We start from the raw sequence: 12,961 nt of genomic DNA, 5'->3' as shown, positions 1-12,961 counted from the left end.
GTATTAGACATACAAGTTATGTTCCAGGTTTACTCGTACTGTATATAACCCGAGTCGTTTTTTCAGGGTTTTTAAGGCTGAAAGAGTGCGTCTTAAGGCTATTAAAAACCTTTTTTACAATATTTACTATACATTAACCTAGACTAGAGCACCCTACAAGCATGATGTACTTTTATTTACAACTTAGTGCCTTAACAAATATTGACTTGTGCACTGATCTTTACCAGATGGGTAAATCTACTGGAGTTGCACAGTACATTCAGGGATTGTACAGACTGCTTACGGTTTTATTGGCTATATTATTTTGTCATCTATCTGTGCTTGCATACAGTAGCTAAAAAAACAAAACAAACGCACACTACTAATTTTTCATTATCAGCACGTCAACCTTTAAGTTTGATAGTTGTTTCTATGGAGGATATGATATTATTATTTGATTATATTGAAAAAAAAAAAAGAATTTCCATTGCAATATGCAATTTCACAAAGGTCTACTACTGGTGCTACTTGTTTAATCACTGCATTACAGAACCTTTGTTTTCGAAGTCAACTTTGGCTGGAAAAATAAATAAATGTCTTAATGTGTACTGGAGTTTTGAAGGTTTTATGTTTTATAATAAAAGCTGTCGCTAGCTTAAAAGGTACAACTTCTGTTATAACCAAGTTATAACTGCTTGAATAAGTTCAAAACCATTTGAATTCAATAAAAATCATTCATATGAAATGTTAACCTCATTGTAACCTGGTCCAGGTCCAGACTTTTTTAATTTTCAAAATATTTCTAGTTCTACAGAATTCTACACATGCATATTCCATGTGGGCTTATGTAAAAAAAAAAAAAAAAAAAAAAAAGATATAACTGCTGGACAAGAATACTTTGATATTCTATCATGTTGCATAGACATCTGGGTTTTGTTTTAACAATCAGAATCTTTGAGCCATCAATGACACAAATAATCTTAATATAAAGATGAAGAAACGCTTTTTCTTTTTCAAGACTCTTTATTGCTCAAATCCACGAGGAGGGTTCCTGGTCTCCTTCCAGGAAACATAAAAGTGTATTGATGTGTGTTCACTCACATAGTCTTATTGTCCCCCGCCCCGATCTGAAATTAGTTTTATTATTTACATCATTTACATTACATGATGTCATTATAAGAGTTAATCTCAGATCAGCATTAAAAGCCTTATCAAACACCTAAAAGTATATACGGTACAAGTGGTTTATAAAGACATTTTGAACATGGTAGAGCATGAAAAGAAAGACAGCTGCAGAAGTTTTACGGCAAAGATTATGTTTCATGTACACGTTTTCTTTGTAAATGATATGAGAAGAGATGGTCTTGAGACAGCTGAACATCCCTACAGTTTGACACAGCAAATTTTACTACAGAAACACAATTTGAGAGGATCAAATTCAATTGCGTCTAATCATATTATTATTACACTAACATTCAGCAGTAAACTGTAGATTATCCCTATACTAAACCTCACACAAATATGGTGTTAGAATCAAATTCAAAACTGATGTGTTAGATATGACATCCACTGCCCAAAAACACAGATAATAAAACGACAGAGCCATTTGCAACAGAGTAACAAAGACACTGTGTCTTGCTTCTAAATGTGCCTATACTGGTTGAAGAACACTATGATTAAGCTGTATTCTTAGACATTATTTACATCTGTCAAGAGGATTATTTCTGTACAAACATAAACCGCAAGAGACAAAGTTCTGTCAACCTAAATGTTCAGTTGTCTAAGAAACCTCAAGTCCATTCGAGCCAAACGGTCCATAAAGCAACGATCAGTTTCTGATGCAGGGGTCTGAAACCTCTTTCACAAGAACAAGCAGGTAATCTTGGTGCCTCGTGCTAAGTCTTTTTTAGAAAAATAAAAAAAAAGCTCCAAGTGTGAGAGCTTTATAAGGTATACAAAATATGCAAAAGGGAGAAAAGACTGAGGTACCCTGTTCTTGAGGTAGAACGTTATATTGTACAGGTTCACACAAAGCTGTGTGGACTTTCAATATATCATTTTCATGTCTCAATCATGGTTTGCTTAATATCAAAGTTACGGTCAATGATTGCTTAGACGGTACAGTACTGAAATACTGGCTATTTGCATTTGCTTAAGAAATACTACAACCAATATTTTTTTACTTCATTCCATCAGCCGTTTCTAATGTGCAACATTAAAAGACTTGATGTAAGTTTTATTCTTTACCAGTCAAATCACTTTTATAAGTGACAAAAAAATGGGGAAATGTCTTTTCAAATAATAAAAAAGAACACATCAATTACTTTTGCCTCGTCTTTTGTCAAAAACGCACAAACATTTACAGACATTTCCGTCTTCTTTGTCTGTGCACACAATGCCGTGCATCTCAGCACAAGAAATCAGAGGGGGAATAGTCAGAGTCAGAGTCAGAGTCAGAATCATGCTGGCTACACAGAAAGTACATGTTTACAGAAGGCATTCACATCATATAGATTCATGTGTCAGGAAGACCTAAAAGGGCTCCCATAGGCTCCTGTCACAGGACCAACAGACACAGTGCTGATTGCACATGAAATTCTGCTTTTTCTGTTTTAAAGGTTTAGGGTCAGTAAAGTTTTTTTTTTTCTTTAAATGTTTTTGAAAAAGCCGCTTATGCTCACCAAGGCTGCATTTATTTGGTCAAAAATAGAGTAAAACAGTCATATTATATAAATTTTTTTCCTACTTAAATGTAATTAATTAATGTGAGGGCTGTGAAATCACTCCAGTCTTCAGTGTCACAAGAACCTTCAGAAATCATTATAATATGCTGATTAGGTGCTTCAACATTTATTATTATTATTATTATAAATGTGGAAAGCAGTCGTGCTGCTTATTTTTGTGGAAATAAAAATAAGTGCATTTTCTATGCACTGAAAAGTTGAAAAGAACAGCATTTATTTGAAATATAAATATCAAATAAACATTATATATGTATTCACAGTCACCTTTTTGAAGGATTTTTGCTGAATAAAAAGTTCAATTTCCTTAAAACTTTACAATAAGGTTCAATAGTTAACATTATACAACTCATATTGTATAATGTATACAACATTATACAATATGAACAATACTTCTACAGCATTTGTTAATCTTATTTAATATTAATTTCAACATTTACTAACACATTATTACAATCAAATGTTGTGCTTGTTAACATTAGTTAATGCACTGTGAACTACCATGAACACACAATGAACAGCTGGATTTTTATTAACTAACGATAACAAAGATTGACTATTACTGTAACAAATGTTTTGCTCATTGTTAGTTCATGTTAGTAAATCCATCAACTAATGTTAACTAATGAAACATTGTAAAGTGTTACCAATAAATATTACTGACCCCAAACTTTTGAATGCTAGCATGTGTTAATAGTAAGGGTGTGTGTAATATCTTAAGTGGGGAGTACAGGATATGTCAACATTAAATTCCCAAAGTAAGACGATCTCAATTTTCTTCTGTTTTGGGACTGTAGTTATTTTATGCACAGTTGGCACACAGACAGATCTCATACTGTGTGAGGAATAAGATGGCAATAGGGAAACATTTAAGAAAAAGAAATAGAATTAAAAAAAAAGAGAAAAGAGAACAGGGCAGCAAGCAGAGGAGAACGCTCAGACTCAGCAGTATAAAATTGAGGAACTGGAAGTGAAATGCTGGCGCACAAGTTATCTATCTCCTTAAATCATGTACGCTCCTTTGTAACATCACTTAATGGTTTTAATTACCGTGCTGTACTAACTAGTAACTAGAAAAAAAGTCGAGAAACAAATCTGATTACTCGGATAAACTAGCCTGAAATTAATTTCCTAAGAAAATTCGGTTGAATAAACCATATCATTTTTTGTTTTTTTTTTGTTAGAATTTTATTAACATACTGCTGTGCTATTTTCCTATATCTTTCAATAAATTAGTAGACCTAATGGAACAACTAGACCTGCAAGAAATCTACCTGCAGTGTGCCTTCACCTCATCTAGCACTCTCCATCACAGTACACAAATCCTCCCTGGACAGCAATATAGTGCCGGCCCAGTTTTGGGCCACTTCTGGTACATGTGGATTCCACCCGTTCCAGATATGGGCCGGATCTGGGCCGACACTATGTAGCTGTCTGGGATTTAGTCTCACATCAGCATAATCAGTAATAAAAAGAGCTCAAAGGATGATCAGGTCCATCTCATAAAAAGATCTCTCTGACCTGATAACACTCTTGATCACCTTTCAGGTTCATTCATATCCACACGACCAAATGTTTTTGTGCTTTAAGTTCTTTGGTTGTTTTTTTTTTTTTTTACTGCTGGTCCTCTTCATCAGCTTCTGTCTCTCACTATTTCTCGCTCGGTCTCACTCTCCCTTTGTCTATCTCTTTAATTCGTTCCTTCCTTCTTTTGTTGATTTCGATTTGTCCTCGCATGAGCTACATTCATTATCTGCTGCTTGCTGGCATCTGCTGATCATTTTGATGGTTGTGAGGATGTTGGCACCATTTGCTGGTGTTTCCGCTCTTGCTGTTTGACTTGTTGTACGATCTCTCTGATCTTGCGCTGGGCCGTCTGAAAACAAACACACAGTAGCCAAAGGTGACTGGAGTGCACATGCAAATACATTTACATCAACTAATATTTTAAGAACCTGTATGAAAAATATACAAATTATGCAAAATAGCATAATTTCTATACTCCTAGCCATGCCTACTAGCAAAATCTATAAAAAAAAAAATTGTCTAAAAGAGGGTACCCGTAGTCAAAAGTACCCGTAGTTTGGTAACAAGTTGATATCGAGATTGAAAAATAAGGTGGTGATGAATTAAGGAATCTCAGGAATAATAATTGTCACATTGATAATGCTTTGTAATTATCTAGGTCCAGCCAATAGTTGTACTCGATTGCTAGATTAAAGGAGAACTCCGGCGCAAAATGAACCTTTGGTCTAATAAAATATCTTTCTTAGTCAACCGTTCTCTGAGATTTGTTTTCATGATAATCGAATATAAAGAGTTTTATCTGTAAAAACTGTTAGGCAAATAACGCTAGTAATGGGGGCATTTAAAGGGTTAGTTCACCCAAAAATGAAAATTAAGTAATTAATTACTCACCCCCATGCTGTTCCAACCCCGTAAGACCTTCGTTCATCTTCGGAACACAAATAAAGATATTTTTGATTGAATCTGAGAGCTGGATCACTCTTCCATAGGCTTCCTAAGGGACTGGCTCTTGACGGCCCATAAAGTCATTAAAGAAAAGGTTTAAATATTCCATGTGCCTACAGCAGCTCAATTATAAGTTTATCAAGCGACGAGACTACTTTTTGTGTGAATAAAACATAAATAACGACTTTATTCCACTATTCCATTACTTCCTTATGGGCGCATGCGCGAGAACTGAGACGAGGACGTTCTCATTCGTCTACTTCTTGTTACCGGCTGCTCACCGCTTAGGAGTTTTACCGCCACCTACCGTATAAAATGAGGATCCATATATAAGGCGCTCCGGATTATAAGGAACACTGTCGTTTTTTGAGAAGATTAAAGGCTTTTAAGTGCACCTTATAGTGCGGAAAATACGCAAATTGAAAAGCGTATGTACAGCGCGCATCTTCCTCTGCTTGTAAACAGAAAGTTTTGCACTTCCAGCTATATCAGCACATCATCTTATACGGTAGGGGGCGGTAAAACTCCTAAGCGGTGAGCAGCCGGTAACAAGAAGTAGACGAATGAGAACGACCTTGTCTCAGTTCTCGCGCATGCGCCCATAAGGAAGTAATGGAATAGTGGAATAAAGTCGTTATTTATGTTTTTTTCGCACAAAAAGTATTATCGTCGCTTGATAAATGTATAATTGAGCCGCTGTAGGCACATGGAATATTTAAACCTTTTCTTTAATGACTTTATGGGCCGTCAAGAGCCAGTCCCTTATGCAGTCTATGGAAGAGTGATCCAGCCCTCAGATTCAATCAAAAATATCTTTATTTGTGTTCCAAAGATGAACGAAGGTCTTACAGGGTTGGTACAGCATGGGGGTGAGTAATTAATGACTTAATTTTCATTTTTGGGTGAACTAACCCTTTAATAAGTAAAAACAAATCGCTAGTTTATACCACTAACAAGGCTCAAAATAGCCCCACACTAACCTAGTAACATTATGAGTTATAATCGAAAACTTTTTAAGTGTACAGACCGTTTAATAAGAAGATACGTTATAAAGACACTTCACTTCGTGTATACAGGCAGAAGCCATCTTGGAAAACAGTCTCGATGTCGAACTTCATACAGTTCAGCTCACTGGGCACGTCATTCGTGGTTCGATTTATCGATCGGATCGACTGGATGACGCGTAATTTCCTGCTATTAAATTCAGATAAAACGGAGGTATTACTTATTGGTCCAAAAAACTACTCACAAAACCTCTTACAATACAACTTTAATATAGACGAATGTCCTGTTACTTTATCCACTACAGTAAAAGACCTGGGTGTTATACTAGACCGCAACTTGTCGTTCGAAAATCATATTTCATATGTTACAAGAACAGCCTTTTTCCACCTTAGAAACATTGCTAAGCTACGTAACATGCTATCTATTTCTGATGCAGAAAAATTAGTTCACGCATTCATGACCTCGAGACTAGATTACTGTAATGCTTTATTAGCCGGTTGTCCTGCATCCTCAATAAACAAGCTACAGTTAGTACAAAATGCAGCTGCTAGAGTTCTTACTAGGTCAAGAAAATATGATCATATAACACCGATTTTATCATCTCTACACTGGTTACCTATTAAGTTCCGCATCAACTACAAAATACTACTACTGACCTATAAAGCCCTAAATGGTTTAGCACCTATGTACTTAACGGACCTTCTTTCGCCCTACAATCCACCGCGTTCCTTAAGATCACTAAATTCAAGGCTTCTGGTCATTCCTAGGATATTGAAGTCCAGTAAAGGAGGGAGGGCGTTCTCGCATTTAGCTCCAAAACTCTGGAATGGCCTTCCCGATACGGTCCGAGCCTCTGACTCGCTGACACAGTTCAAAACTAGATTAAAGACGCATCTCTTTAGTCAAGCATTCACATAATGCTTACCTTCTAGTCCTCTGTTATGCCATACGGAACCGTTTGCCACTGAAACTGCTTAACGCACCAGTGGGGCTCGACAGCCTCTTAGACAAACGGGTCGGCGCGTATGGTTGGGTTGCGGAGAGTTCGGGTTACGGAGAGTTTGTGAGTTATAACGGAAATTATTATGAACATCAGCTATGCTAATTATTTCCCATCTGCCTTTCTGCTGTTATCTCGGGACGCTTGTCCCGAGAAAAATGGCGTTCGTCAGGTCCAGTTTTGTGTCCAGCCTCTCACGGGGATTTCGGATGCCCCAACGCCTGTGATGAGACGACTCAACGCCTGTGATGAGACGACTCAACACCTGCGATATGTTATGACGCCGTTTGATTCATAAACAATATTTATATTTAATATTTATATTTAAACAATATGAATGTAAGCCAGAGGAGAACTGGCCCCCGACTGAGCCTGGGTTCTCCCAAGGTTTTTTCTCCATCCAATCTGATGGAGTTTGGTTCCTTGCCACTGTCGCCTTGCTTTTGGCTAGCTTTGAGCTTGCTCAGTTGGGGTTATTTATTTAGTGTTTAGCAATGTTGTTGATCTGTGTTGTGCTACTTACATGTTATCACTGTGAAGCTGCTTTGATACAATCTGTATTGTGAAAAGCGCTATATAAATAAATGTGACTTGACTTGACTTGAGACTGTTACACGAAGTGAACTGTCTTTATAAAGTATCTTCTTATTAAACGGTCTGCACTCAAAAACAATAAACTTGACTTGGTTTGACACTGGTGTTTTAGACTCAAATAAAAGTGTAACCAGTTTAAAGCCTGGAGTAATGTCAAAAAACATACCTGACTGGCAAAGAAATGTCCAATAATTTTAACAAACACTTCATCGTTCTCATCTGGAGCCTGGTCCCGTGGTACAATGACCTCAGCACTGGTGAGATTCTGTAGCTCATTGACCTGTGGGTGGTAAGAGGTCAGAGGTTAGACAAACAGGCCCCATTTAGACCTGATATTAAAGGGTTAGTTCACCCAAAAATGAAAATTAAGTCATTAATTACTCACCCCCATGCTATATCAACCCCGTAAGACCTTTGTTCATCTTCGGAACACCAATAAAGATAGTTTTGATTAAATTTGAGAGGTGGATCACTGCTACATAGGCTCCTAAAGGATTGAAACTTGACGGCCCAGAAAGTCATTGAAGATGTTTAAATATTTCATGTGACTACAGTGGCTCAACTATAAGTTTATCAAGTGACGAGAATACTTTTTGTGCGGAAATAAAACAAAAATAACAACTTCATTCGACTATTCCTTTTCTTCATTCTGGGCCTGAGACGAGAGTTCAAGAGATTTCCACGACGCATGCCTGAGAACTGAATAAGAAGTAGTAGAATAAGTATGCAATTCTCACGCATGCGTCGTGGAAATCTCCCGAACTCTCGTCTCAGGCCTAGAAGGAAGAAAAGAAGTAGTTATTTTTGTTTGTTTTTTCTCACAAAAAGTATTCTCGTTGCTTGATAAACTTATAGTTGAGCCACTGTAGTCAGATGGAATATTTAAACATTTTCTTCGATGACTTTCTGGGCCGTCAAGTTTCAATCCTTTAGGAGCAGTGATCCACCTCTCAAATTTAATCAACAATATCTTCATTTGTGTTCCGAAGACGAACAGCATGGGGGTGAGTAATTAATGACTTAATTTTCATTTTTGGGTGAACTATCCCTTTAACATTGAAATCACAAGAGTTTCACAGGTTAAAACTAAGGATGTAACATATTCTGCGATATTCTGAATATATGTATAATATACAGTAAATTCACTGATCACAAGTGGTGACAGATCTACCAGGTGTAAATAGCAATCTGTCTCACTTGAGTTGTGATTGGATCACCATTGGAAAACCATGCATAAACACACGTGTTCACAAATCATTCATACCGTTTTTCCACCTTTCCCGATGACTCGTCCGGCGGCGGATGAAGGTACTTTTATATGTGCCTCCAACTTCACCTCTTCCTTAGCTGTGAAAAAATTCTCCTCTTTCAACTTCCCATATATCCTCCCCTGTGCCTACACAAACACAGAAGAGTAAAGGAGAAATGAGGGATGAATAGAGATTGATGTAAGACACCCTGGTGAAATCTGTATCCTGGAAAACAGGAGCATAAACGACATTTGTCATTATGGCTTTTACCTTGAACTGAGCCTCTGGTGGTCCGGTGATGATGACCATCCTCTCCGGCTCATCAGGACAGTCTGGTGCAGCAATCTGCAGAGACACATAACAGCACTTTCCTTTTTCCACTGTCTTGATTTAAGCATTTGAGTATAAAGGACAACTCAGTGTCAGTGATACCTTGATACTATAGAAATAAACTACCTATTTAAGAGTGAGGTAATGTGATTACCAGAAGCCCATTAAGATAACCTATAGCTAGTCTCTGAAATAATATATATTCAGCCATTAAATAATGTGCTGTATAATTGCTTTGCGTTTTTGTTGTACAACTGATTATCTACAGCAAATTTACACGTGTCCACTCTGGATGATACAAGTATTAACTATTTCCCTGCCATAAATTTCAAAAATTGGTTTACTAGCCCTTCTCCGGTAGCTGAAGTGGCACCAAATTATGGAAGCTTGTTTCCGCCATTGAATAAAAAATATAATAAAGAATTGTGACTTTTTATCTTACAATTCTGACTTTTTTTCTCACAATTCTGACTTTTTTTCTCACAATTGCGAGTTTATATCTCACAATTCTGACTTTATTTCTCAGAATTGCGTGATATAAAGTCGCAATTGCGAGTTATAAAGTCAGAATTGCGAGATATAAAGTCAGAATTGCGAGATATAAAGTCAGAATTGTGAGATATAAAGTCAGAATTGTGTGATATAAAGTCGCAATTCTGAGAAAAAAAGACAGAAGTGTGACTTTTTTTTCTCACAATTGCGAGTTTACATCTCGCAATTCTGACTTTATAACACATAATTGTGAGTTTATGTGTCGAAATTCTGACATCTTTTCTCAGAATTGTGAGATAAAAACTCGCAATTGCGACTTATTAGGCCAATTCTAAGGGGAAAAAAAGACTTAACTTTTTTCCCCCTCAGAATAGTTTAAATCTCACAATTCTGACTTTATATCATGCAATTCTGACTTTATAACTCGCAATTGCGACTTTATATCACGCAATTCTGACTTTATAACTCGCTTTGCGACTTTATATCACGCAATTCTGACTTTATGTCTCGCAATTCTGACTTTATAACTCGCAATTGCGACTTTATATCACGCAATTCTGACTTTATATCTCGCAATTCTGACTTTATATCTCGCAATTCTGACTTTATAACTCGCAATTCTGACTATATAACACGCAATTTATACTTTTTATCTCGCAATTGTGAGAAAAGAAGTCAGAATTGTGAGATAAAAAGTCGCAATTATTTATTTTATTTTTTTATTCAGTGGCGGAAACAAGCTTCCATACCAAATACCAAATATTATGGTCTAAAGCGAAAGTTTTAAAATTGGTCAGTCCAAGTACTTCATTGCCACCAATATTCCCTCAATTTTTACCTGCACATTTAGTTCTAATCCAATTTAAACACACTAACTATAATTTTGATTTTAGTCCAAGTTTGTAGATTTTCTTAGTCCGGAATAACAAGCCTTAGAACGCAATCTGGTCCACTTTATTCTTTCATTTGAGTCTCATGCTAAACTGGTTACTGTTCGCAACTGTAGTGGGATCAGCATGTGTCTCAAAGTCTCTCACTTTTATTGAGGCTCCAGCGAAGTGTGCCAGCTCTTTAATGTGCTGCCCTTTCTTCCCGATGAGAGCTCCTACTGCTGGAGTGGGGATGAAAAGATAGACCACTTCCTGTTCGCCAGACTGAAACACACACGGACAGCCTTTACTCCTAGTAGTCAAGTCAAGTTTATTTATAGTAAAAGTAAATATATAGTAAACAGCACTGGATTCACAAAATTGTTCAAACAAAATACAAAAATTTCAGTTATACAACTTCTATTTTAACCAAAAAGCAGATCTACAGAATATAATGTACTAGTAGTAGCCTTTTTCTTCAGGTCAGTTCAGTTCAATTCTACTATTCGTTTTGCTGAGATTTGTTGACAATATCATAGCATCTCTGAGCATGAGAAAAGACAGAGATAACCAGATAACTAAATAATAGGATTATTTAGGTGGATAAATAATAGAACTCACATAATATCCCACAACCTGGTGGCAGGTTCTAAGACATTAGAATGCATGTTTTAAAATGCATTGTAATAAATACATCAAATATATAATAAATACATGTACTTCACAAGGTTGGACAAAACTGATGATTTAACAATACCCTTTATAATAATTAACATAACACAAACTTTAAAGTTTAATTATGACCTTTTTATTTTAAAGTTGATTAAGATCTTATAAACTTTTAATTAAATAAATGTAAAGAAATATCTATAAATTAATAGCAGATTATTACTATAATAACTTTTATTATTAATATCATCTAATGTTTATGGAAATAAGCCATATATTAACATGTTCATGCATAATTCATGCAGAAAAATATAATATATATTTTTTAAAACTATATTTACAATAGTTACATGAATTTCTTTCATTTTCAAACTCAAGTGACATTTGTGCATCGGTATGATGCAAACAAAAATCAGGAACTTAACTGGAATTTAAAAGACATTCTCATTCATTCTGAATGGATCAAAACTTGCTGAAAGAGCAACATGCAGGTTGGACATCCCTATATAGCATAGTGCATGTTGACGATAAAACAACTAGATTTTCTGAACTGGAGTAATATATATTTAGCCATTAACGATATTTTGAGAAAAATTGTGATAAAATAACTCCCGCGTTTACGAAGAACTAACCGCAAGTGACGATCGGCGAGGGAGTCTGTTCAAGTTCAAGTTTAGGTTACAATGGATGCGAATGACGAAACTATGAGAAATTATGAGCCTCCAAGGCGAGATAGAAGTCCGGGGGAGATCGGGGGAGGAACAATGGGCAGAGGAGAGAAGTAACGTTAGAGTTGTGATGTCAAGAAAACCAGTGACGAATAGGGCAAGTGACTTGGTGAGTTTATGTAAGTTAGCACCGTGGCTAACGCTGGTTCATCTACTGTATGGCTAGTACCTTGGTGTTTTGTAATAAATCTGCTTTAGCAAACATACGTTCGACTTTGTTCTTGATTAAACATCCATTTAGATTGTCTTAATTTAAGCCAGCAACGTTTTGTCTTCTCATATTCTACACTGACAGTGATTATGCAGTCCATCCAAGCTGGTTAGCACTATCTACATTGACTAATGACCATGCCATAACAACAAATAAATAAAGCTTTTCAACTGCAGTTAGTGATACCATTTAGAGCGAGTGAAATGTGCGCCACAAATGACCGAGTGTGTGGTAACAGACGCGGCAGTGAGGTCTGCTCTCTTCACCTGCACAAAACACACCCTAGAAGGAAAATGATGGACACGATGTCCTGACAGGCTGGAATTCGTGCAACCAGCACAAACACAATAATTTACCATTATGGCTTCTCTAAAACTCGATCTAAAACTTTCTGTTTCTCACTACTACACTAACTACATCAACACCCAACGATGAGAAAGTGGACCGCGAGCTCATTTGTTTGCCTCGGCCTACGTCATATGACGCGTTGCTAGCGGGAAAGGCGCATTCCAGAGCCTAGCGCATTTTCATCAAAATCTCTACATCAAATGAGAGTTCATTAATAATTTCTACATGTGTGTTTTTAAAAGACCTCTGCAGACAATTTAAAGTATTAATTCA

General features: G+C 36.4%; 1 protein-coding gene across 2 annotated transcripts in view; it reads right to left on the bottom strand.

The window, feature by feature from the left end:
- Positions 1-4,318: 4,318 nt before the first annotated feature.
- igf2bp2b (insulin-like growth factor 2 mRNA binding protein 2b) overlaps positions 4,319-12,961 on the bottom strand; it is a 68,834-nt gene continuing 60,191 nt past the window's right edge. For both annotated transcript variants that reach the window (XM_089132235.1, XM_089132236.1), the window contains exons 9-13: positions 10,901-11,017; positions 9,312-9,386; positions 9,056-9,187; positions 7,958-8,071; positions 4,319-4,596 (exon numbers count right to left, since the gene is read on the bottom strand). In XM_089132235.1, the coding sequence (XP_088988361.1) occupies positions 4,498-4,596; positions 7,958-8,071; positions 9,056-9,187; positions 9,312-9,386; positions 10,901-11,017 (537 nt within the window). In that variant the 3' untranslated portion in view covers positions 4,319-4,497. The remainder of the gene's footprint in view (positions 4,597-7,957; positions 8,072-9,055; positions 9,188-9,311; positions 9,387-10,900; positions 11,018-12,961) is intronic.

Source organism: Pimephales promelas, chromosome 6, assembly GCF_988280905.1.
Source record: "Pimephales promelas chromosome 6, fPimPro1.hap1.1, whole genome shotgun sequence".
Classification (NCBI taxonomy): domain Eukaryota; kingdom Metazoa; phylum Chordata; class Actinopteri; order Cypriniformes; family Leuciscidae; genus Pimephales; species Pimephales promelas.
This window is presented reverse-complemented; position numbering and strand designations above follow the sequence as displayed.